This window comes from Spea bombifrons, chromosome 2 (assembly GCF_027358695.1).
Source record: "Spea bombifrons isolate aSpeBom1 chromosome 2, aSpeBom1.2.pri, whole genome shotgun sequence".
Taxonomy (NCBI): Eukaryota; Metazoa; Chordata; class Amphibia; order Anura; family Pelobatidae; genus Spea; species Spea bombifrons.
The window spans coordinates 118,207,104-118,234,213 of NC_071088.1; the positions used below are offsets into that span (position 1 = coordinate 118,207,104).

The window sequence follows — 27,110 nt, forward strand, 5'->3', positions numbered from 1 at the left end:
GTTGTCCTGCAGTTCCTCTTTTTACTTATATGTTACTATGGACAAATGTTAATCAATGTACTAATATAATTGTGTGTGCACCCATCTCGCATATCTATATATATGTATTATAGATCTGTATATCTTAGACGTGTGTGCTTATATGTTTATTTGTGTGAGAATCACGCATAACGTTCTTGGTACACGAGTTAGTACATGATTTGCCTATACAGCACACACTAAAAGGTTTACTGGGTGATATTACCTCTTAATGCTCTGAGGGTGAAAATGTGTTCGATTAACATACTGTTCGAGTGTTTTAAAAATTCCCCCAAAAATGAATTTCGGCGGTTTCCATCCCATATGCTCAGGAAAAGTGAAGAAAATGACTTCCACCTCACTGTACATTTGTTGCACCCCTTGGACGCATTTTTATGATTTTTTGTTTTTGCTGGCAGTTATTACTTTGCCACATGTATGGCGCTTTTTGTGGCTCGTGTAAAGAATGCTGGCATTACCTTTGTCTCCTTAAAATTTGCATGCTAGCAGTCCAACCAGCTCTACAATCTTTAAGGAAGAATCTGTACGCCCCACACAACCTTCTATTTACTAAGACCTATCTCGCTAGTAACATCACATAAGAAGAATATTTTCATGCTACATGCAACATTGAAAACTGTGACGTCAACACTCTAATCTAACAACTCATTCTATTCATGTGTTAATGATATGATGTACATGGATATGTTGCGCTATCTCTGTTCAATACTATCTCCAGTTTTCTCCATTTGGAACTGGTACTGGACCCTGTTGAAGTTATTTTTTCGGGAACACAATTTTAGCATAAAATTATTTGGTGGGGAGTTTATAAGGCCTTGGCTTTTTTTGTGTTGCTTATACAAAGCTCCAAGTTGATCCAACAGGTGGGGAGTCTATATACGGCAGCCAATAGGCTCCCTTACCTTGTTAAGAATTAAAACAATAATAAAGGTACACACATGCCCACATGACCAAATACCTACTTAAATAAAAAGAGAAATACAAACATGTATATGAATGGAAGTATAATAGTATTGCAGGTTGAAACCCATGTCAAATGATTTTATCAGATTAAGATGTGAAGGGTCTAACGCATTTTAATATATCAACACACACACACATATATATATATGAGAGAGAGATAATATATATACTCTCCCAAACCAACTTAAAAACATTGTAGATGGGTGATCATAAGTCCCAAAATAACAAAGATGCAACAATGGCTTTTTAAAATCGTTTTTTTTATTATTGTCATCATCATTTAATGTTTCACATTTACAATACAAATGGGTTTTTCGTGTCTAGAAACAGTTTCATGACACAACTGCTACATTCATAGTTTGAACACGCATTACTAGGGCTGATACAGAAAGAAAACAGACTGTTTTAGTTTTTTGTAATTTTTTGTATTTTGTTTTTTTATTTTTTTTTTTATATATCTCGAGCTCTTGCATTAACAGATAAGGTCAAGACAAATAGATAACTTTACATTCAGTGCAATTTAGTCCTAAGCTACTTTAATAAGCACAATAAAAGTAACACAAAAAATGTGCGTCCAACTAGGCAGTTTCAGTTGTTGGGTAAAATAAGCAGCAACAAACAACGAAAATGCGTTACAAATACTTCCCATTAGCATATTTCCTTCTATAGGTAGTGAAAGGTATATGGCAAGTTGCAGTATGTATTCTTTGCTACTCAGTAGCTTGCATCCGGGTCACACTGCATGTCATTACTAAGTTTGACCAAGTACTGTATGGGATACATAGATCCCAAACAGATTATATTAGTTATATGTTTATATGTATGTTTATTGCCTGATCCCTTTAGGTAGTAGATTGAGAATTGAAGTGCTCACACACAGAGATAAACTTGTAAGAAACAGAGCGCTGAGACAAATAAATGGAGGCTTTCTTTATGAATGTCTTAGCCTGTCCTATGAGATATACATTAGATTGCGTTGTTTCTATCTTACAATGTGCCCATGTCATCCAGATATCATAAGACCCCCCCCCCCATCTCCTCTGCTGACAAGTTATACCTAGAGACATACAGGGCATTATAAACGCATTAAGTCAACAATGATATCCGAAACATAAAATAAAAATATTTGGGTAAGTATCCCCCCCACCCACCCCACCCTCTTTCCCATATATGAATACATAAATCTAAATAGAACATAGATTACATTAGGTAGCCATTAAATAATGGACCTTGAGAATAAAAAACGAATAGGTAGTTTAATTTCACATAAAAAGGAATTAATACTATTTTGGCTGTACTAGAGAAACGTCAGTCTGTAGGAAATCATACTGGTAAACCTTGCATGGTTTCTTCACGTATACTTTACGTTATTAACCTATATTTCAGGACTTGAAGGACATAAATAAGAAGTAAATGCAAATGCCCCTTTCCCGCACAAACCACAACGAAATGCAAAGGGAGTCCTGACCAAAGAGGAAGGCTGGGTCTTGTGACAGGTAGTTACTGTTGTGTTTGCTCATTCTATACTCTTAGAAAAGCAAGAACGAGCGTCCTAGACGTCTTGGTTTTTTCCATCTACCATAAAACGAGGGTTCCTGGAGGAAACCGGCCGCTCACTCACACTCACACACTCATAACCCTCACACACTCATATCCCTTACACACTTTGATCATTCCTTGGTTTCTTCCTTCTCTTCTTCTTCTTTCTCTTCTTCTTCATTTGCTTCTTCCTCGGTCTTTTCTTCATCTCGGGCCCCGGGTAGTTTGTCTTTGTTGTTTTCCTTTTTCCATTTCATCCTCCTGTTTTGAAACCAGATTTTGACTTGCCTCTCAGTCAGTCCCAGGGCGTGGGATACTTCAATTCTTCTCTTCCGCGTCAAGTAAGGGTTGAAAAGGAATTCCTTCTCAAGCTCCAGCGTTTGATACCGACTGTACGTCTGCCTTCCACTACGTCTTCCGGGAGCTAAGGGTAAAACAACACGAAGGATAAGACTTTACCACTTCCGATATAAGTCCCATTGAAATACACATGGCTGCCCACCTGACTGAACTACTCAAAGCTCAAATAAAATCACTGTACAATTAAAGCAACATTAAAACAAAGTTTAATAAAATAAGCGTTACTTGTGATCACATGTCCCTTTCACCCTGAGTGTGTTGATTTATTTTATATTATTTGGGGTAACTGTGATGGAGCTAAGTAACTTATATTTAAAACAGAAAAGAACTCTGCTAACTAAGAATAGAACGTTGGGTTATTTGTTTGTCTGACGAGAGAATATATTTAGAAACCCGTTTACGACTTATTACTGAAAGCTTTATAGCATATCAGAGTAAACAATAGACTATAACTTCCACGTATCAGTATGTAGAGTTAGCTATAAATCAAGGGTTTAAGGGCGGCAACTTTAAAACAGCTTTACGACCCGATTTAGGTGTCACTGAAGGCTTTTTGAGGTGGGGGTTCGTACTTTTTATTATTTATAGCAATACTGTATCTTAACATAGATTTCTTTTCCCAATGCATTTTCATGGAGATAGTTTAATTGAATGATTTCCTAATATATATATATATTTTTTTTAAAAAACAATCCTGTTTTTTATGCCTTTATCTTTTTTTTTATCCTGGCTCTACCTAATGTCTACTCAAAGAACAAAATATCTCACAGGCGAGAATAACACTCTTTGTAAATTCTGCATTTTCATCTATTTACTCCACACCCATTCAGATGAACTACATGGCTTTGCTGTGCCCTTACAGCAAGCCCATAACCTCGTGGGAGCTGTATACTGTTCTCCTCAAGGCAAGTCATAAAAATAACTTAGTTCATTACGAGTTCAAAAGATCTGTACTTAAAACACCTTTATCCCCTTTTTTCTGTTTCTGGAACTAACTGCTAACTCGTGGAATTACCAGAACAAAAGATTTACCCAATCCAAAAGCTCTAACATTGCCCGAAATGTGGCTTTTTAAAAAAAAATATATCAGACAGGGCTATTGTTAGTTCAGTATAAGAAAATGTCACAGACAGAGACAGAGGAGGAGGTAAAGAGACACAACATAGATAATAAAATGGAAATCTCCTCACCGTGAGGTCTCATCCAGGGGAACATGAGACTGGGAGACGAATTTTGATTTAAATGGCCTTGTCCCTCGCTAGTGCTAGTGTTGGAAGACGATTTACAATCAGGATACTGCACCACGCTCGTCTCTTGCTGGGCACCATAAAGAGACTGTCTTGGTAGGGCTTCGTATCCATAGAATTTAGAAGCGTCTCCGTGGCACGTCAGGGCACAAGGATTCTGCTGGTATCCAGAGTTGGAGATGGTGGAGGATCCGTGGTGGAAAAACTCCTGGACATGGTGAGAAGGGTGCTGGAAGCCTGGGGCAGTGGTACCCGGACCATACACCAAAGCATGGCTCCTGCTGACACTTTGTGGGAAGCGACAGTCGTAGTAAGTTGGTTCCAGGGACTCGCCGCCTTTGTACTTGGAGAAAAGAGGGTTTACAAAATAGGAACTCATGGCTCTGGCATGAAAGAAAAACAGCTGCACCCCCTCCTCACTAATAAAAAATAGCTTTAAAAAATAGAAAGGCAAAACAATACAAAAAGGCAGTCTTTAATTCTAGGGGAGATCAATGGAAGACTGTCCCCTGGGCTTGTCTTAAAGTCCTGTTTTTGTTTGTGGGATTTTTTTTTAAACAGAGGGGGGGTTATTTGGTGTCTGTTACAGACGTTTCATAGTGCATGAGTGCGTGGCTGCTTAGGTCTCTGGGCTTGTTGGATTCTCTTGTATCAGTCGGTAGATAGAGCTCTATCGTTCTGTTCCTTCCCTTACCACCACAGGCAAATTCCTTAAAATCCCTGCTGGTGAAGCTTTCACACGCGATTTGTATCCATCAATCCTCTTCGCCAAGACAGGCTGGAGAGAAATGACAAGGATTTGGGGGTATCGGATGAAGGGGACGTGGAAAACCAGCCTTCAGAAAAAAATATCAAATGAATGAGGGAGGGTTATGAAAGGTGCGCATTAATATCTTTAGGTGCTCTTTTTTTCCAAGCCAGCCTCTTCACTGATGTGGGGAAATACATGCGCCGTGAGGTCAACCTAGGTAACCTCCACAGGTAACATATTTAGGGTGCGATGGTGCTGGGTAATAAGTATATGATCCGATATTTAGATGAAGGTTTTTGGTCCCCCCCCTTTTTTGGAAATTGTATATTTTCGCCTTATTAAGAAGGATACAACCAACTACTAGCCCAGTGCTACGTCATATGCCTCTCAAGCTCCCCCTGTTACGTTTACCGCTGTTACCACTTGGCGTCCTATTGGAAATAAGCAAACACTTTAATGCCCCATAAAGCATTTTAAGCTAAAATAATAATAAAAACGTTAAAGGGGGTGGGGGAGAAAGGTTGTGCAAAGGACTATACAAGATTTGTTTTATTAACTAATCCATAAACATATTGTATTGTGCATATGATTTGTTTTAAAGATGTTTTGATATTTGACTTAATAAAGTCAGCCATACTTAGCAAAATTACTTGTAGTAAATGGAAAAAAAAGTTTTATACTATTAAGGAAGCTTTCTTATCATGCTGTTAAGCATAATTTGGATATTAGACAAAAAGAAGAATGTGAATAAAGAGCTTTAATTGTGAACCTAAAGCATCAGAGAAGAGGAAACGTGCAATTACTTAGCTAAGATGTATTCAAAATTCTCTTCCCATCTGCTTGGGCTGAGTTTTTGTAAGCACCAACTTTTAGGGTAGGATTTTATAGTATAGACGCTACATGTTAGCAGCCATTGAAGATCTTCTTTTGAAAAGCTTGGCTTTTATGGCTGCCCAATAAAACACAGAAATAACAGAAAATCCGGCAACCAGTTTCCGCATACAACCTCCCTCCCAAAAATGCTATATTCATGGTTTAAAAATAAAACAAAATAAACATCGTAATGGGCATACGTTCATTTAAAGATGTATATATTCTTTTACTTAACGAATTGTGTTTTTGGGAGAAACTAAAGCATACATAGTAATTAATTTATGACAGTGTTACATTTTTAATTACAATTTCGAAATGTTCCATATATCATCATTATTATTTAGCAAAATGTCCTTACCGATGTGTATAAAAAATGAACTAAAATACGTGTGTGTATCCATACACTCACCCGCATATAGTACTGTTACTAAATATAACAATTTAAGTAATTTAAATCCCTCTTTCTGCAATGACACTTTGATTTGTAAATCTAATCATTTAAGATTTTTTTTTTCTCTGTCACTAGTTTCAAAGCAAAGCGAGAGCAACCAAAGCTATTACTTTCATGAGGGCCGAACCTTTTATGTACAATTGTGTTTCTCATTAAACTTCTAATTCTAGTTTAAGTGTAGCAATTGGTTTGTAACAGTGGAAGTGTATGAGTCAAGGAGAGTGTCATGGACAGAAATGTTTTTAGATATTATATGTAACAGGGAAAATGGAAAGGCGCAATGTAATTTGAAAACATACACTAAGTAAATATTTATTATTCCAAAATGTATCTTTTAATGGACGTTTCAACAGTAAGCTTTATATTGCTATCATACTAAAACGAAATTACTCACACACGCATAACATTAGTGTATGTATGTGTTAATACCAATAAAATAAAATCAAATAAAATACGAAATGGCATTTAAATTACATGTGTGAAGACATTTAAATAATTATTACAATATCTAATAATGTGATTATACTTCGTAATTTAAGCCTATGCCAGCTTTATAAAATGCAGATTATATTTATTTTTAGTACTGTTGTTCGCTTCTCTATTCCGTTTTACATACACCATTCGAAAGACAATATATGGCGATATATACGATATCTAACTATCTATCTATCATCTATCTATCTATCTATCTATCTATCTATCTATCTATCTATCTATCTATCTATCTATCTATATAGATATATATATATATATATATATATATATATATATATATATATATATCTATATAGATAGATAGATAGATAGATAGATAGATATCTATATATATATAGATATATATTAAAATAGTATTCTAGAACAGCCTCGGTATAGTGATTGGCGATTTTATAATTATTTGGCCTTCGATATTTTTTCTGATACTTTTTATCCAATGTTACCAGTAGCTCGGAATGTCAGTTACTATTACTGTGACCCATTGGTAATTTGAAAACCATTTTATACATATTACAAGTTCATTCGCCATTCAGGGGTGAATGATGTTGTGCAAATTTGTTTTGATTTGTTTTCCAACCACCTGATAAGGACCCATACATATAATGCAAAGCAATGTAACTTTAATTGGCTAAACCACTCTAAAATTTAAGCAACAGTGCCACCATGTGTCCAAAGAGTGGAACACTCAACACAACCCACTAACGCGTTCCTCTAACCAGTCATAAAACAATCTTGCCATCAGAAAACTTCTGAGCATGCTTTTGAGTTCTATGAAAACCGTAGATAAGCAATCAATATTCCAACTACTAATGTGGAGTCGCTGAAATCGTATTTTACGAACAGGAAGAGATAAGGGTATGATACATAATGAGATACAAACGTAGCACCCACAATCATACTTATATGTATTCAGGTATTCACCTAAATTATTATATAGCCTATGAATAAAGTAAATAGTAATAATAATAGATATGAAGTTATTACAATGACTGCCTGGATCTTTTATATTTAGACACATGTATTATACATATATATTGTTAGCCTTATTTGCATGCGCCTACCCAGAATCCCTTGGGTTGTGGCAGCACCATGAGATTTCTGAGGGAAAAACAAGCCTTCTGGCTTGTCTGTTGTCTGTAGATGAGTGTTTAATAATACTTCTACTACCTATCTATATATATACATACATACATATATATATTTATATATACATATATATATATATATATATATCACGCTTGATTAATCATTAATTAATCATTAGCTTTCATATATATATATATATATATATATATATATATATGTGTGTGTGTGTGTGTGTGTGTGTGTGTGTATGTGTGTGTGTTTATAATATAATTTATATATCTATATATGAAATAAAAGTATCTATCCATCTATCTAATTATGTATCTATCTAGGTCATATCAGTGTCTCCTTACCATTTTCAACATGCTCATCGTACTTGCTCACTACTCACGTGTTACTATAACTGTAGCCAAATGTACTGGTGTATGTTACTTTAGCATGTATATCTATATGTGACGTTAAACATAATAACATTCAACTTTCACATAAACAGCACGAATTCTGGAAGGTGTAACCTTCTTCTACTGGTCAGTAGGTTTATCAGTTTTAAAGCAATTTTTTAGCCAGTTGGGTCTGCTGTTTGTTGCTTGTAGACAAAACATTCCAATAATCCAATTTCAAAGAGTAGAGTATGCACCTTATTTAAACCATAAAACAATTAAAGCCAGACGTCTAGCCAGCACCCAGGTCTTGTTTTGTTCTCATCCATTCAAGACACACAGCAGTGAGACAAACTAGGTTGTAAAGATTGTATTTTCTTTGCGGAAGTGTACCTACAGCCAGCCTTAAAACCAGCAGCATCCTGTTCTTTTTATGTTGGTTACAAAGGGTTGTATTTTTTATGACAACCGGAAAAACGTTGTACTCACCTAATGCAATAAAATGAACTCTAAAATGTAAAATTTTTAGAAAATATATTTGCTAGAAAATTAGTATAAACCAAAACAGTTTCATGTACTTGATTTCCCTGCCTTTGTTCTTCACTATATCTTTCTTTTTTTTCTCTGTGCCTTTTTCCTTTTTGAAAGACAAACTTCCCATCATGGGACATTAAACTGATTGATCAATTGTCTTGGATCTGCCATACTGACAATGACATCTCCAAGCTCATCTTTCAACTAAGCCTTGGGATGTGGAAATCTCTTGCAATTTTTTTTAATGTGTGTATGTGTCTTGCAATATGATGCATAAACTTTGCAGAATTTATACAGGCGACATTATTTTTTTTCTTCTTTATTTCTCCCTTCACTTTTTTAACAAGTAGCTTCTTTTGATCGTTGCAGGATATTTCTCGTCTAAGAGCCTCTCTAAAGAGAATAGTGAAAGCTACTTTATTGTGGAGCGCAGACATCCTAAGGTTTTCGAAATCACTAAATCTGTCCTTGACATGAGTTGTATTTGAATGATAATAATAAAAAAGGGCCATTCTGTGCCTTTGGATGGCCATTCCAAGAACAGAAAACCATTTATAGAGATTGTTGAGCTTGACGCCTATTAAAACAAAACTAAGCTTAAATTTGATAGCAGGATACATGTGCAGATTATTGAAATATCTGGTTTATTATTGTTGATTTGATATCTTTTTATATAGTGTGTATAATGGTAATATATAGAAAACAGGGAGTATTTTATTACATTGCTAGTAATAATTAGCCCATATTGCTGGATAAGCAGAGATGATTTCATACAATGTTTGAGTTTTTATACTTCATAGTTATCAATGGTTTATAACATACATTGTTAGTGAGTGATTGTTCTACTTGGAATTATATTTTACAGTTAGGTGTGAGGTTTTATTTTTAGAAGCTATAAGCCTCTTTATGGTGGTAAAATATGCAATTCGGATTTCCTATGTTTTGTGTAATAAAAGACCCGTTTTGTTCAGTTTTACGACCACAATGAATCTTGAGCACGTTTCCTTTTGAGACTGCTAGTGTGAACTGGCCTCTTCAGTTCCTTTATTTCTATCTGCTTAATTATTACATTATCACTACTAGATTAGAAATCGCAATTAAGACATTATAATAGAAATAAAAAGCCCCTCATCAGCAAAAAAAAAAAAAATCACAAGTCCAAGAACCAAATTTACTATACTTACAATGGTTCCTATACGCATGCTTTCATAAACAAACATATATGCTCTATACATTGAAAAGCAATTTAATTTATTGATTAAAAAGACCTTTCCAGGGAACATATTTGTGCAAAATGTTAAATAATTTGAAGGCTCTCCGCGGCATTTGTAGAAAGAAACTTAAATTAGGAATGTCGCCGCTTTTATTCTGCAAACCTGACATTTCTCTTCACTGTCTAGAGCCATAAATAACGGTGTCATTTATTCTAAGTTGGGAGTCAGATGCAAATGACACAAACACAGCAAAGTCTAATATCATCTTTTTTCACAACTGCAGTTAAGACAAGTCGTAGAGAATGTGCTGGAAGCTCTAAACATGTGGATGGCAATTCTATATTTGACTTAATATAAAGCTCTATGGAATTCTGTTAAATGGAATAGAACGCTTCGAGAAAATTCCACCCCCCAAAAAAATCAATCGTAAGTAGCCCTATGCAAATAATTGCTTAGATGTTTATTTTATTAATATTTTACAGCGTTGGGGTTTTGTTTTACTGAGGGACGTATATTATTAATAATATATTTCCAACAAGACTGGAGACAGAAAATTAATCACAACACACAAAAGGTTGTAGTGCACTCTTCTATATTTACACAGAGCTCTTCTACAAGCGAAACAGAACAATACACAACTTTTTTTGTGACAAGAATAAAATACACAAATATGTACATTCAAGGGACTTCAAAGACTATAACAAAACATACTGATATTCCGATTTGATTTTTACAAAATATGCAATCACAAACTCTTGAAATAAAAATTAACACTGGATATGTATAAGTTACAAAATAAAATACTAAAAAAAATATTCAAGTACTTTCTTGTTTATTTTTTTTCTGTAAAGAAAGGGAAAGAAACATTTCCAATCGCATTTTATAAAAGCGTGTGCTTTCAAAATGCCTCTGTGTTTATCTATGCTAAACACCGATTTCCACATTCATAGTCATAAAAAGTTTATTTTATGTTTTTTTTTTAGCCAAAAAATGTTTTTCTTTCTCGTATCTGTAGTAGTGAGGTTACTGATATTTAATATAATTTGTATTCTCTAGGGCTGGTCCTTGTCGGTTTTTTCTTTATTCATTTTCTTCATTTTCATCCTTCTGTTCTGAAACCAGATTTTAACTTGGCGTTCAGTGAGATTAAGGACTCTGGCTACTTCATATCGCCGGTCCCTTGTTAGGTACATATTAAATAAAAACTCCTTTTCAAGTTCTAAAGTCTGATATTTTGTATAAGGACATCTTTTCTTTCTCGTTGAACGAGCATGGATCCAATTTGCCACGGGGTTATCTAAAACAAGAGAGAGAAAAAAAGGTTAAAACAAATGAAAATATTATTTTCCCAAGTCAAAATGATCACCGTTTATTACTGTCGTTCTTGAAATAAGTCTTCACTATACATAGTAAGAGACACAAAAGCCGTACTCCCACTGGTTATACCTGCATTCTGAATTTAGTTTTAATATATTTTTTTATAATCACTTCCAATGTATGATATTTGCAGATATTTTTTACGACTCTAAAAATGACGTGGGAATTTTAGGTTTTATTGCCACACTAGTAGCTGAAGCCATTGTAAACCAGCAATCATTGAGAAAAATACACACTATACTCAGAAGGCCATAAAAGGTTTTTAACAAGGTTCTGCTTCCCCAAGTGTAGTTCATCCCTATTTGCCATTTTATGTGTTCTATATATTTATTTTATGATTTTACTCTGACATCTTATCTACTAAAAGCCTTGTCATCTTCTGCCAACCCAAACTCTAATAAAATAGTTAGATAATATTTATTAATATGATTTGTTATAATAATAATAGGTGTGATTACTATAGAGGTACAAACACCTTTCTCTATATGCAAAAAGTATATCTTTAAAGAAAGTATTAATTTTCTGTCATATATCTCAATTTGTGCACATGCACACACGTATAGATACACAAATTAACATGGTTATATACAAAGGGATATGTTCCTATATAATGTGGAGATTGTTTACACTGTTAGTGGTGTCAGGTGTTAAATGCTACAGGTTCTTAATATTTGCACTCTGATAATATATCAGCAGCCATTAAGTGCAACTGAATTTTAATGTTAGGAGACATGAAAGATGCAAGAATTAAGGATTGTTTAAGGACTTCCTCTGGTTGTGTATATATCTGGTCTGCTCTGGCCATGGCCATAAAACCAGAGCTATAACAACGTGTTCTTTCAAAGGCACAATTGTCCTTCAATGTTGCTGTCCAACATGGGCATTTATCTCTCTCAGCTTTAATTCTACTAGCGTAACACATAAATAAATATATTTTAATGCTGCCCATATACAATGCAGGGATGTGTCTTTATTTAGTCAGGCAGGTTGATGTGCATGTAGTAAATGGGTCCTCCCTGATCTCTCCTGCATCAGTCCTCTGCATTCATTTAGCTGCAATGCTGAGTAAATTCAGTGAATAATGTGCCATGCTTAGGAAAACGTGTGTCTGAGCTGTGAATGTGTAGATGACAGTAAGCATGTGAAACCTCAGGGATCTAACCATGCAGCCTGTTCTAATGCACCCATTCCTCGTCTGTTATGTTCTGTGTCTTTTTAATTCGCTTTAATCTTCCTGCAGGCAGTGTGTTTTAGGGCTGGGCCCTACTAAAGAGGCAATTTCGTTTTATGGAGGACTTCAGTCCTGGCTGTAATCCCCCCCCCTCCACCCCACCTTCTCCGGTTGTAAACAAGAATGACTCTTAACTTACTCGGGTCCAATTCCGACTTGTCCTCTTTGTGTTTGCTAGAAAGGATGCCCTCGGATTCCGGGGAGGGGATGGTATGCAGCGGTGGCCTGTCTCTGAGGTCGCCGGGAGATCCGTATATGTAATCCGGATAACTGCGCCCATCGCTGGGGCCGCAGTCCCTTCTGCTGGGATAGGCGTCTGGCTTGAGTCCGTAGTGCCTGCTACTGGCTGCAAAGCCTGGGAATGAAACCGTCCCTGAGATAGGCTCCAGCCAACTGCGCATATACCTAGCGTCTGTCCCCAAGTGTGGCTGGTGATGGGTATATGGATGGTAGACCACAGAAGACTGGGAGTGCACAGGACCCCAGGAGGTGGTAAAAACTGCAGGTTTGGGGGCAAAACTGCAAGAAGGAAAATCTCCACAATCCGGGACTAATCCTGACGGTCTTGCAGTAGCAGGGTGAGCCCCAGTGGTGGGGAACCTAGAAGCCAAGAGGTCTTCACTTTCATGGCTGATCAGAGAGTCCACATAATAGTTGCTGATGGGACCAGAAGCAGACATTGTTCCCCCTTCTTTTACATTCATAAGATTATTGTATGAACTGTATGTGTACTTTTTATCTGCTCATAGAACAATCAGGGCAGGTAATTATTTTTTCAGCCTCTCATGCTTGTCATTGGCTCTCGCTACCCACGTGATTGTATTTACAAAAAAAAAAAATACAGTGTAGATCAATGCGCAGGTCCCTTCCTTCTCTCTTTAATAGAATCTCGAGAAGGTCTGGTTTTCATAAAACTATTGAAATCATACGAAATTCTAAGGAGGGACCTCATGGAGCTGGTTTGGCTCCGAAACATGTTTTGTGCTTAATAGCAACAGTGGATAAAAAAATAATGTAATAGATTGCTGATTAAGACATTGGAATCTTGAAAAGGGGACTATTTCTTGACGCTATCTATCTCTGTCTGGTCTCTCCATTGCTGCCTGTATTCTAGCAAGGATATATAGAACAACCATAGACATAGCTTTTCATTAGAAATACATTGTGATTTCTGCATTTCGTTTACAGGCTTTTAGCCTGCAAGATGGTAAATGACCTATAAAAACTGATTCTGAAAAGTACCTTATTCCCATTTACCATTCAATTGTTTCTTTTAAATGTTATATATTCTGAAGTATAGGTACAATGTACCAATTGGTAGATTTCTTTACAAATCAGCAGGTAGTGAAAAACAGGCATGTCAAATCCATTGGAGTTTGAAAAGACAGGGGGTAAAAAAGAGATCAGGGAGACAGTTTTACACAGAATAATAGTGTTAAGCGACTCCCATCTTTCAATGAATGTCTGTATTCGTCTGGTGAGGGTTGGATGTTTTTATGTGCTTCAATAAAAAATTTACGAGGATCATTCGATTGTTCATAAACTTGTCCTTCATTAAACAAAACTACAGAGTTGGATTTCAACTGTAAAAAAAGCAAAAGTTACTGCAAACTTTCTCCATCCATTTTCTGGAGGAGAAGAAAATGGAGAAAAAAAAACTATAGAAGGGGTTTTCTTGAGAAATATCTCCCTTGATAAACTTCTAATGTCACCGCAATTGTCGATGTCAAAAATTCATTATTTTCTGTTTACCAAAGTAAATGATTCCTAACACAATTGACTTTAAACAAATTGTAATTTTGAGGTCTCTTGTCAGACTGGATGTTTTTATATTTATCTTTCAGTATATAATATCTAATATGGAAACCAATATATCAATTTGTTGGTATAAAGAATTCAAAAGTTATACATAAATCGCCTTTTTTACCAGTTAATAATAAGGGCTTTTTCGGTAAAATATCTTAGTGCCTTCAATACGAAGAGATAGATTTAATTTGCTTTTGTGTGATACGTACAGACCCTTCACCCCCACACCATAACCATGAAAGCAGCTAGCTTTCCCTATGCGCTTTCTCTTTGAATATATGCATGTATAATTTTTAACACACAGATACAGTCAAGATTTACATTTCCACTGAGAAAACCAAGTCCCCTTTAAAGGTATAATAATGAAATTAGCTCAGAAAGCATTGGGACATATGCACAGGGTTAATTGCATGCATATTTAATAAATTCCACATTGTTACAGTGTTATTATAAGCCATATAAACTGTACACCATCTTAATCAACAACACACAATAAGCCAACATTTTCCCTATTTTTCAACAATGATAATCGCCAGCTTTCTGCACTTTTACTATATGACATCATTTAGGCATTGTTACGTGGTATATCACGAAATTATGTGTTAGGATTCATTTATTACTAAATATTGCTCAAGGTCCTGACATCAATCTGGTAAATTTCCTTCATTTGTTTTTTGTCTCATATATTTATTATACTCCTTCAAGAACAGGTTCTTTCAAACAAGCGAGATGCCTAATTTTACAAGATATTTTAGGAGGGGATCTGGCTGAATATGAAGCACGCACTCTTTTTATTTATACATAGTACATGTCTGGAAACTTGACATTCCGAAATATGTAATTATTTAAAAATACACTCAAACACAGAAGAACAGTGCAAATGGAATCGTAAAAGGAGCACAAACCATCGACGTTAGACATGACTGTGTGTACATATGCAATCACTACATTTGTATACATTGCCAAATCGGTGGCATACATTTGCAGTGGAAATAATAATAATATGAAACAATTACTCCAAGTATAGCCACATGATGCCTTATATTGCCTGACATATACTATCGTGATAAGTAGGAATACTGATAGCTGCTTCCAAGCACATATGTGAATGCTAGAATATTTTTTCTATACACAGAAGCAATGCCCCAGTAACATCTGTACATTCAGTTATCAATCACCATGTCATGCGAAGATGAGAAATAAAATGAAATCTTTTCTCTGTTTACCTTGTTTGCTGCATCAGGATGAACAGGAAATTCGCCATTGAAAGCAATAAACCCATTTCAGCCTTGCATACCAATTAAAGTGTTATTCTCTGAAGGCCTCTAAGTAGCAAAACGTCCAGTTGTCTTCTTCTAACTGCATGGTGCCTATCTGATTCATCTACACACAGTACATGTCTTCTCTACAGCGAGAAAACAATTGCAGTGGAAATATGAAGACTCCTGAAATTCCATCTGGGATTTCCTGGTGTTATTACAGCATCTTGCCTTCCTTGGTTTATGCATGCACATAAGTAGATACCAAATCTACTGTCATGTTTCGGGAGGGATGCTTACTCATTCTCCTCTACACCCTTCCTCTATAAATAACATCCAAAGAAGGATTTTATTTCTTCAGCAAATCTTTTGGTGTATATTTATATTTCCTGCATATACTATACTATTGCAATCCAGCCATGTGATTTAACAAAAAAAATACACAATCCAAGAGATTAAGGAGAGGGGTAGAGTAAATCCTAACCTGGAAAAGCAGAAAGAAAAATTCCCAAGACAGTTTTGAAGTCTCAGGCCTTGAGGGATAGAAAGGAAACTCAGTGAAGTGGAGGCCTTTCTTTCCCTCCCCACTGCAGGTTTTATGAGTTTACACGGGGAAAGCACTGCAAATTGCAGATGGGGTGGGTAGAGAAAAGAGTCACCTCAATATAATATCCTGTTAATAGGATCTATACCACCCTTTGTCCCACGGATTTCCAAAGGACTGAAAGTGATCTGGTTTATTCATCATGGGCTGTGTGACTGAAGGAAGCAGACACATTCACTCCATCCTTGACAGACAGACAAATGCGGTCTCCAAACACCCATTTTGAGGCATGACTGTCTTCTTGACTCGGTTCAATAAACACCGTCAAGTTCGGTTTAGAGCACAAAAACATTTCCCGTTCCTTTTTCTAATACATATATTCTTTTTGGAGGATCCATAATGTACCATTAAGGTAAATTATTTATAATTATGTGTGTTTATAACTAGTCCAATTTTATCCAATCTGTACCAATAGTTCGCCAACAAAATCAAGGTAACTGAATAGCTGTCCCGTTTACTTTCCAAAATGTATTGTATATGCATTGTCCAATTTCATGCTTTTCTATCACCATTATATGTATCTTAATACATTGCCATACCATCTAGATAGTAACAGCACTTCATTTTTCTTATTAACATGCATTTGTCTGCCGAATAAGAGCCATACCTAACGCAATTAGCATATACTGTGTAATTAGACGAAAAGATAACAATCAAATTGAGTATGTATCTAGATTATAATGGATTGTCTGTATCAATAAATTGTTAAATTGCTAGATATATAGATAGATAGATAGATAGATAGATAGATAGATAGATAGATAGATAGATAGATAGATAGATAGATAGATAGATAGATAGATAGATAGATGTATCTTCGTAAACACTAAAAATATGTTACTGTTTTTGCGAGCGTGGATATCGTGGTAAAGAAATATGACATAAACATAATAGATAAATAGATGTGAAATGTATGAACACAAAATAATTGACCTAAACATTCATAAGTGCGTACATGTAAACTTGATTGGGCATATTTTGTGCACTTATATTGACTCGCAATGGTTTAAAGTATTATAGCACTTACTGCAGCAATTGAACCTACTGCCGCTACTTAAATGTCTTTTTTTTTATTATTTACCAATTTAACCTGATTTCTGTAATTACACAGAGCCAAAGCCTAGTATCTGGGTAAACCTGGAAACAGAAGATCTCCAGAGGAGGGTAATGAAAGGATTTTCATTCGGTCCAAGCAGACGGGGAATGATCTGTTTATTGTTCTGGGAAGTACACAGGAGACAAAGTATCAAAGGAAGAACCAAAGAAATCAGGGAGATAATATAGCAGCCATAAAGCGGACCCTCCTTGCAAGTGTTCTACCTGCTCCTCCGTTAGGCTCAAGGGTGCTTCAGGGGACTTTCTTGTGAAATGACTTTGGATTCCAGACTAATTCTAGTGGTGTTGAAGCTAGTGTACTAAAAATTCCTAAGTGCAATTACAGCCTAGGACCAATTTACTTAACAGCCTCAAGTTCCCTTTCAAATTTAGTTGCAATGTATCCATTCTTGTAACGCGGGCTGGAATTGTAGTCTACCCCCACTTAGCTTTGTGAGAAATTGTGCTGGCTGGATTTGTTTATTGTCCTAAAACATCCTTCTGTTCAACATCCGGCACTGGAATTGGTTTTGTTGCTTCTTTGAATAATATGAAAACTGATGGAAAAATGGATCAAGCGCCTTGATGAGACATTAAGCCACAGGAATTAACGTAAAGGCAAAATCCTTTCTCTCTGGTTTGATTAATTGGATGCAGTCTTACTGACTGGTAGGAATTAGAAAATTAGGAACGTCCCTTTATTTTTCACTATGCGCACTATGGGACACATAGAAAACACTCACACACGTGTCTATATCTATTTATCCATCCATCTATACACCTATTTGTTTTGTTACTTATTTAAATATGGCCGACCTAAAGGATTTGGGCAACCACAAGAATTTTTTAGGGCCACATAGGCCATATAAGTTTGAAAGACTTTATTTTTAAGAAAAATACTATGTGTCCTTCCAAAAATGATTTAATGAATTTCCCACGTCACACAAGGCAGCATGCAACGTGCCAAAGGAGGTATTTTTGCAAACTGTGAAGAATGCTAATGGCTTTTCTTGTAGGCTAGGCCTTAAGACCTTTCACACGTATTCAAACTGTAATATGAAGAACAGTCGACACAATGAAGAAATATCAAAGCAATTCAAAATATTCTGCTTGCAATACATTCCTCCCCCTTGTATGAACACAACGAAAATGTGTCCAGAATGCAGAGAATATGTCTCTATTTTATTAGACTACGGACAACAACGGTTTTGCATCCACCTTAAGTCATAAAATAGTTGAGACAAAAAAAAGTCAAACGAAATTCATGTTTCAGACTAGTTTGTTCACCAAAAGTCAGTTAATTTTGAAACATTTAACAGTAACTTGCAACATTTACAATTTAACAGTTATAAAGACAAAGGGAAAATAAGGCAATACAATAAAAAAAAATCCCAAAGCCAACCAAAGCACAAAAATAGATATTGGATTTGAATGAATTAAATGCTATAATTTTGCTGGCTGACTCTTAAATATTATTGAAACAGGTACTGAAACAGTCAGATATGTGTAATGAGGCTCGGCTGAAAATCCCCGGGGCTATACAATGCATGAAACTGGTTCCTGCCAATTTATTGGGATTTTTTTAGTGTTTGTAAACCAAAATACGTGAATCATACATTTAGGAGGGGGGGGAGAGACACTTTCGAGCAAGACGTGTAGCTTTTAAATACACTAATTAGCTAATTATTGTGTATAAATTACCATCAATAGTAGTTGTTTGTTGGGTTTTACATGTACATTTACAAATAATATAGGTGTGTGCATCTCGCGCTATCTATTAATCTATCTACCTATCTATCCAGATACATGGATACCTAAAAAAATGTGTGAGCGAATTATATATATACATATATAATTTTTTAATACATTTTTTTAAATGTATTGTTTACTGTAGACTAAAACGAATGGACTATTAAAAATAAATCTCGATACAGGGAAAAAGGTTAATATTGTGTCTGTCAGCTAGAAACCCTGTTCAGCTTTCGAGTAATTTTCAGCTGTATGCACTCAACTCTACTCGCAGATGGACTGTATAAATTGTATTATTAATACCTCATTCTGTACTACTTCCTTATCATAGGGTCGGGGTTTTTTTGTAAAATTAAATCAGTGTCCAAATGTTAAAAAATAAAATCGTTTTGTGTCTGATAGGGGTTCACAAAATATTTTTATATTGACATTGAAAATATTTTTTTTTTTATCAAGTAAAATGAATACTTGCGCCAACATTGCAAAATACTGTATCGGAAATATTTCAATATATTCAGAATCATCTATTAAATATATAACCGTACGAAGTAGCTTGGAAATGTTATTAGACAAGGTTCTTAAAAGTAGTAAGAGGAGTTTTCATCAAACCACCACTTCAGTGTAAGTCAAGGTGGACTCTCAATCTTTGTCAACAATCTCGGATGACCAGGCATGTGAATAGGTGCACTACACAAAAACCTAATATTTACTAGTAAAACCCTCCATTTGCTCATGTGTCTACGAAGTCACATAGCAATAGCAATTTAACAGCTATACTTAAATACTAGCCCCTGTTCTCTTTGCCAGTAAGCATCGTGGTTTCTTTGTCAAAGCGTTCCGGTTTAGAGCCTATAACTAAATAATTTAATAGGATTTCTAAAGGAAGGCTCCTTTTGTCTAGCACCAATAATTTGAGAAGCCACAATCTGCCAGGAAACAATAGGAAGAATCACAGGAGATAGCCCCTCATCTTGAACATGCCTTGAAACCTAGGTTCCAGACGTCAGTCACCACATGCATTTGGCTGCAATCCCTTCCTGACAGACCACTAGTATTCTGAGACAAAAAAAAAAATGCTTTTTTTCACTTGCCCTGTTAGGATGTCACTTGCAAAGCATGCTGTATTTAACGGAAATCGTTGCTCTTGATGAAGACGAACTGACGTAATTAAGGCAGTTTCTTGTTGCCGCGTTAAAAAGCGAATCCCCAACAACATGAAACTACCTAAACCACGGATCAGCTGAATGAAAAGATGCAAAATCGTCAATTTCTTGTTTGATAGAAAAAAGGATGGTTGCAAGCAGAGAGGAGTGAGTAAAAGCCTCCTACTCTTCCTAAAAAGCTTGCAACCTATTACCTATAGCCTCAAACGTGTTTAAAGCTTGAAGACTGAAGAAAACGCCTCTCAATCACATTGAATTTTTGATCTCTTCCATTTACAAACCCTTAATAAGGAGTAGGGATGTGCTTATCCCCCCTCCCATCCAATTCGAAGATATTCAACTCATTCCATAAGAGCGATTGATACACAGACGGAGATGTCAGGATTCCAACGATCTCACTACAAGACAACATATTTTGAACGTGAAATGCATTTAACCTATAATTAGTCTGATGTCCTCAATTGCTAGCTTCCGAGCAAATATCTCTACAGAACAGAAGACATTGATTGCTGAGACCAAAAAGAAGGGGGTGGTGGGTATGCAAGCTCAATTTAAAGGATATCATCAACCAAAAGTGTTCCAAAACCCAATGAATCTTCTCAAAATCAACCGGTCTGTGTTTAGCCAAATCACCCTCCTGTAGTTCATTCAACTAAAACTCACAAACCACAATCATTTATTTGGCTCTGAACTTCAATGATGTACAAATCTATCTGGCACATGTTAAAAGAAAGCCAAACACAAAATAATAATAAAAAAAACATCTGTGAAAATCCAGGAAGCCATATACTCCTGCAAGCTCAAAGTCCAAAATACCAGATCCTGTACCCAAGACATTCACTTTTAATAGTCAAACTTGGCAAGAAAATACAAATTGATCACAGTTAATTGTACCTCAGACATATAAAGAATTCGCATGCTGTCTTACCTTTATGTCCTTGTGATGACAATTCTTCCATCTGCTGCTTAAATCCGTTGTGTAGCATGGCATAGTGGTTGGCTATTCCTTGACACATGTAATGCTTGTTCCTTTTAAAATGAACACCCAAAGCCATAAGAAGTGTGTATCCAAAGATTGCTGCACAGGCTCTGAGTCCCTTCCCTCTTCTGGAGTCACCTATAAATGGATCTTTACTGCTGCAGCACATTATATTTGCAGATCATAAAAATCCACCTCCAGCGCTTACCAAGACTGTCCTGACATTACTGTTTTATGACCTTGACTTATTGTGGTCACCTGGATAATATTTAAATCAACATTATGGTCTCTCACTTATATTAAACTTGCTTAGATAATGTTCTAAAAGTCGTATTAGCGTCCAGCCCAAATAATAATAATAAAATTACATTAGAAATGTGTCTGTCTGAAAAAAAAATCTACTATTAAAATGCAGTGATTTCACAACTCCAGCTAAGCACAGTTCTATGAAATTTATTTTTTCTCCACAAAGGGTTAAAATACATGCACAGAATTACACATACATAGTGTATTTAAATAACAGACACAAGAAATGTTTTTTTTTAAGGATTATCAATACTGATTTGTTTAAATCCTTTTCTTAAATATGCAGTAAACCAGTTAAAGACACTGCATAAGATTTATATAAGATAATATTTATATAGAATGTCCATAGTTTCACTTCAACTGTTCATGTATAAACATTTTAAATCCATTTGTCGTTTTGCTTCGAGATACAATATACAGGATACATTAATGTCAGAAAGCAAACTTTAAACGCATATGTTTCCTCTAACACAAAATTTGCCAACAGAAAGATAATAAAAAGGTCTCTTGATTTGTGCTGGACGTAAATAACTTAGAAATAACATTTCAATAGCTGGCTCAATGGCCATCTTTACATAGAAACAGGGGTGCAATATATATATTTTCATGCATGATACTTTTTTGCATATTTTATTTTATCTACAAACTGTTAATACTGAAAATAACAGAAAGGCTACCTAGCCAAGTTGCTTTAGTATGTATATGCATTGCATTATTGACCTATAAAACGTACATGTTGAAGTTGTTTTTATTCTACTAATTTTTCTGCTTAGCTTTTTTTGGGGAGCATATTTTCCTTTGTATTGTTGTTTGTTTTGGGGGGAGCTCAAGTAAAATTAAAATTGGAGGTCAGTTCTCGAATTCGGTTCTCCCTGTTCATTTTCTTCAGTTTCATCCTGCGGTTTTGAAACCAGATTTTCACTTGTCTGTCTGTTAGGTTGATACTCTTACTAATCTCTAGGCGGCGCTCACGGGTCAAATACATATTAAACAAGAACTCCTTCTCCAGTTCCAGCGTCTGGTGCTTAGTGTAAGGACATCTTTTCTTTCTTCCGCTCTTAGCTGTCAGCCAATTTCCTGTAGCGTTTTCTGCCTTTATATCCTCTGTTAAAAATAATATTTAAATATAAGTATCCCTGGAAAAAAATAGGGACAATTATACTGCTGATAAAGATTGTCTCCCTTTCTAAATATATATCCCTTTTCTCTTAACTACTACAGCCACCAACCATAAGCTGAATTGCTGAATTTGAAGGCTAGCCATTTCCTTAGTTATTGTGCCTTGCGTTTTTTATCACTACACTAATCACTATAGGATAATTCCCGGGAACTCTTTACAGGGTTTAGTTAAGTAGAACAACAATGCCCTTGTATCACTGCCGCATGGTCCAAAATCCTTGCAGAGAAGCTAGAACTCGGGTATGAGTTTTCAACTTGACATACATAATTCTGGTAACCGATACCTTGCTTACATCAAAATCCAGCCCACTGTATGGGATTGAGTATGTGACACACATGTCTGATGAGATATCTCTACACAATTATGCACGGATTTCATCAACAAAGGGTAGTCTTACACTATAATCCACAGATCAATAAATGTGCTTCTTAAGAAAACAGATTCCTCTTTTACACAGTGTGAGCCACAGAAACCAGCAATTACAATCAACCAGGAAATATAGAGATGTAATTATCCAAAGTCCATCTCTCTTCCTATCTATCTATCTATCTATCTATCTATCTATCTATCTATCTATCTATCTATCTGTCTATCTCTTGAGTGGGATATGCAGGTAGGTAGGTAGGTAGGTTGGTAGGTAGGTAGGTAGGTAGGTAATTAGGTAGTTAGGTAGATAGATAGATAGATAGATAGATAGATAGATAGATAGATAGATAGATAGATAGATAGATAGATGGATAGATAGACAAAGACACATAGATAGATACAAATACAGAGATAGCACACATGCAGATTGGATAGTTATCCTTCTGTAATGTGTTTAATACATTACATATCTATATATTTGCTGTGCTGCATATGTGTATTACATGTACGCCGTATATTTTGTACACAAAAAGTATTATATATATATATATATATTTGTGTGTATATATATATATAAACACACACAATACTTTTTCTGTATATATATGTGTGTGTCTATATATCATTAGTTATTTTTCTCTTATAAAAATATATTTAGAAGCCAAGTTAACGGGGCATTTAAAATGAAAAATAAATATTTTTATATTGTACATTAAGTACCCATTGGTAAATTCGCTATTTTATCCCACTGTATTTTATTATATTTTATTATCTTAAAATCCACAATTCCACAAAAAAACATTTCTGATAATTATATATAATGTACTAAATACATATGAAAATCAGAGCCGATAACGTAGATATAATGCCACCACACCTTGCAGAAAACATATCCAACAACTAAAGGTAAACACTGGGGATAAAATCTCCAAGAAGCACTACTATACTGATTACATAAGGAGTAATTAAATGCAAGCAGTACACGCCAAGAAACACAATTTAAAGCGAAATCCACATAAAGTCTCAGCACAAAATGCAATTTCACTGAAATGTAGAAACAAATGAGGTAAAATTAATTCTAAAGATACATTATTTCTATTAGAATTCCAAACCGAATGATGAGACATCAGTTCTCATGTTTATGCTACTTTTTGTGTAATGCACATCTGGAACAAAGATGAACAGGGGTTGGGATGTATTCGATTAACTTGTTTTCCTAAACTTGACTTTGTATTATAAAATTATCGTGTAGTAGTGAAAAACCGTTACATATAAATCTACTAAAAATAATAAATAGGTTTTAAATCAGGAAAATAAAAAAGAACGAATAAACTGAAGAAATTATATTCTTGTGTGTCAAACAGGAAGCTGACATTCCAGTTCTTAAATTTGAAACTAGATTTCTTATATAAAAAAAAGACTGTCCATTGTATTCCTACAAACATGTTTGATAAAATTGGAAACAAAAGAATAATTAAAAATTGAGATGTGCATTGGCTTATCAATATGGGACTCGCACCAATTTTAGGTTATTTAAAATATATATATATATATATATATATATATATATACACACATACATATACATATATGTGTGTGTGTTTGCTTAAACAATATATATATATATATATATATCTATATATATCTATATATATCTATATATATATAGATATATATATATATATTGTTTAAGCAATGTATACATATGACAACGTGTAAAAAATAAGATAATTATTCTTAGAAGGCCCATATCGCCTAAAAAAAAATCTAAAATTAATGCTCACTCATGCAAAAGCTGCACAGAGCCATTAAAACATAAGAAAAATGTTAGCCATCTTTAACAATACAATTAACAGCCACAAACAAACAAACATTTGTTTATAAACATCGCTTAATTTGTGTTATTCGCTCAACAGGACTTGAAAAGAAAACAGCAAGTATAGTAAAAGCTTCGTAATTTCCTATGTCCAGTCAAACCAATTACAATCAGCCAAACGATAAACGTTTACAAGGAACAACAAAATTGCGTTCAATTATTTGCTATTAAGTTTCTTCAAAAATCACTAAAGAATATTTCCTTACCCTACCCTTACATATATTTGATGTATTATATATATATATGTATCTATATATACATCAAATATGTGTAGAGATATATGAGGACCATTCTCATATTGTACATATAAATTGGAACATTGACGAGAACATGAACTTTTCATTTATATATTCTGTTTAAAGGTGCCCTTTCTTAGCTGTCAGACAGCCCCAACACCCTGCAGTGTTACTGTGATGTATTTTTCTGGGACGTTTAGCCAGCCACTCATTCCTCTGGTAGTACCGTGACACATGAAGAAAGTCCCTTACCTTTGGCTTCGTTGTCAGAGTTGTCAGTGCTTGTATCAGTGTTTTTTCCAATCTCCTTGTCCCCTTCGGATGGTGGTAATTTGGCTGCTGGAAGGCTCTTCTCTGTCTTGATGTCACTGGCACTGGCATTGTTGGAGTTAGTGCTAAGGTTTGTTGCCAGGTTCTGGTTGTCTGTCTTTGTATTTTCGGGGAAGCCCACCTTGCCCCCCGCCTGCTGCTCCAATAGCTCATTCCTTGGGTTCAGATTCGTCCTGTTCTCAAAACTTGTCTCAAACTCGCCTGGGTTGTGGGTTTTCTCCATGGGGTAACCTTGGCTGGCTCGATAATAGCTGGGAACAGGAACTTCATGGTCACTTGAGCGAGACTCGGGCATCTGATTTGGGTAAAGTGCAGCCTCTGTGGCATTTTTAGCCCTTTTGTCAGCACTGTACATGCAGCAAACATTTTCCTCCTTGACATTGGTTGGGAAAGAGCATGAAGAAAGCTGCCTTGCAACAGGTTGCTCAATCCTGTATGTATTTTTGGGTTCACACCAATTGTCCAGTTGAGATAGGTAAGATGGATAGGTGTTGAGAGACAGGCTGGGATTATTCACCTCGTCTCTTTTGGAAAGAGACGGGACAATCCCACAGTTTCTCATCATCCCACAGCTGAAATCGCTCCCAGACTGCATATACATCCCTTGGTTGGAGGAATAATTCTCTCCTCTGCAGCTACCGGCCAACGAGTCCATCAAAAACGAGTTAGGAGTCACATTGCTGGGACATGACATTTTCAGAGAGGGTTTTTAAAGAGGAATACTACAGCCAGAGGCTGACATCTTTTTTTTAGGGAAAAATATCAGCACCATAATTATCCACGCATTGGCCCCACCACGTGACTCCCAGGCCAATGAGGATTGAAAGTGGCCTTGGTGATTCAGACGCAGGTGACGTCACAGGGGTCAAGTTGTCGGGAAAGAGGAAAATGAACGTGGAGCAACAGCGCCACCTGTCAGACTTTCTGAGGTATAGCGTCAAAGACCTTCAAGTTGAACAAAGGAGAACGTTTCAGTTTGTTTACTAATGAATCAACGCTGGTCCAAGGAGGAGAGGATAATCTCAGAGGTAATATTTAAATACAAATAAAGACGTATTCACTTAGCCAGGAAGAATCAATTAATATATTGTATACCAGAATGTGTAGTCTGTTTTTGTTTTCATTTACTCTGCAATGTTCGAAAAAAATTGCAGTTGAAGTTTGCCTCACCTCTGATTCACTCTGCACTGGTGTGTTACAGGAACTTATGTATTTCTGAAAAAAAATGCATATATAAATCTATTTTTACTGTATTATACTTAGTTTGTAATATAGGCTTTGTATTGCAAGAATGAAGGAAAGGGGTACGTTTTGACTTCTTATATTTATTTTTGTCAGATCTAGAGGTTAAAATAGTATAATCCTACATATCCTACAATATATCAATAGAAATTATAATTATAAGCACCCGAGCATATTCAATTTTATCGTGATACTCACATTTTTGGTAGGAAATGTAAATTCGACGGTTTGTTCTGTATTCGGTATTGTGTGCATTAATTTTTACTTTTATAATTATATACGAAGAATATGTAACGAAAATATCAATGTGACATTCTATGTTTATAGAATCTAGAAAGGTAATATGCGAAGTAAAATATTCCGAGAACATAACACAGGT

General features: G+C 35.4%; 3 protein-coding genes across 3 annotated transcripts; all 3 read right to left on the minus strand.

Moving 5' to 3' along the window:
* Nucleotides 1-2,184: 2,184 nt before the first annotated feature.
* Nucleotides 2,185-5,009, minus strand: HOXC8 (homeobox C8). Its single transcript, XM_053456096.1, has 2 exons — nucleotides 4,092-5,009; nucleotides 2,185-2,965 (listed from the first exon to the last, which is right to left on the minus strand). The coding sequence occupies exons 1-2, from the start codon at nucleotides 4,525-4,527 to the stop codon at nucleotides 2,673-2,675; spliced, it is 729 nt and encodes a 242-aa protein (XP_053312071.1). The 5' UTR covers nucleotides 4,528-5,009; the 3' UTR covers nucleotides 2,185-2,672.
* A 5,498-nt stretch (nucleotides 5,010-10,507) lies between these two features.
* On the minus strand, nucleotides 10,508-13,244 carry HOXC9 (homeobox C9). Its single transcript, XM_053456110.1, has 2 exons — nucleotides 12,680-13,244; nucleotides 10,508-11,229 (listed from the first exon to the last, which is right to left on the minus strand). Exons 1-2 carry the CDS (start codon nucleotides 13,242-13,244, stop codon nucleotides 10,985-10,987), a joined length of 810 nt encoding a protein of 269 aa, XP_053312085.1. The 3' UTR covers nucleotides 10,508-10,984.
* Nucleotides 13,245-21,634: 8,390 nt separating this feature from the next.
* On the minus strand, nucleotides 21,635-26,318 carry HOXC10 (homeobox C10). The gene is made up of 2 exons (XM_053457736.1): nucleotides 25,412-26,318; nucleotides 21,635-22,605 (listed from the first exon to the last, which is right to left on the minus strand). The coding sequence occupies exons 1-2, from the start codon at nucleotides 26,181-26,183 to the stop codon at nucleotides 22,328-22,330; spliced, it is 1,050 nt and encodes a 349-aa protein (XP_053313711.1). The 5' UTR covers nucleotides 26,184-26,318; the 3' UTR covers nucleotides 21,635-22,327.
* Nucleotides 26,319-27,110: the final 792 nt, after the last annotated feature.

Coding starts and splice junctions, on each gene's coding strand:
- HOXC9 (XM_053456110.1), bottom strand. CDS start 13,244: ATGAATGTAAAAGAAGGGGGAACAATGTCTGCTTCTGGTCCCATCAGC. Junction 11,230..12,679: donor CAAGTCGGAATTGGACCCGA/GTAAGTTAAGAG, acceptor CTCTTGTTTTAG/ATAACCCCGTGGCAAATTGG.
- HOXC8 (XM_053456096.1), bottom strand. CDS start 4,527: ATGAGTTCCTATTTTGTAAACCCTCTTTTCTCCAAGTACAAAGGCGGC. Junction 2,966..4,091: donor CCCCTGGATGAGACCTCACG/GTGAGGAGATTT, acceptor TTTTACCCTTAG/CTCCCGGAAGACGTAGTGGA.
- HOXC10 (XM_053457736.1), bottom strand. CDS start 26,183: ATGTCATGTCCCAGCAATGTGACTCCTAACTCGTTTTTGATGGACTCG. Junction 22,606..25,411: donor CTCTGACAACGAAGCCAAAG/GTAAGGGACTTT, acceptor TATTTTTAACAG/AGGATATAAAGGCAGAAAAC.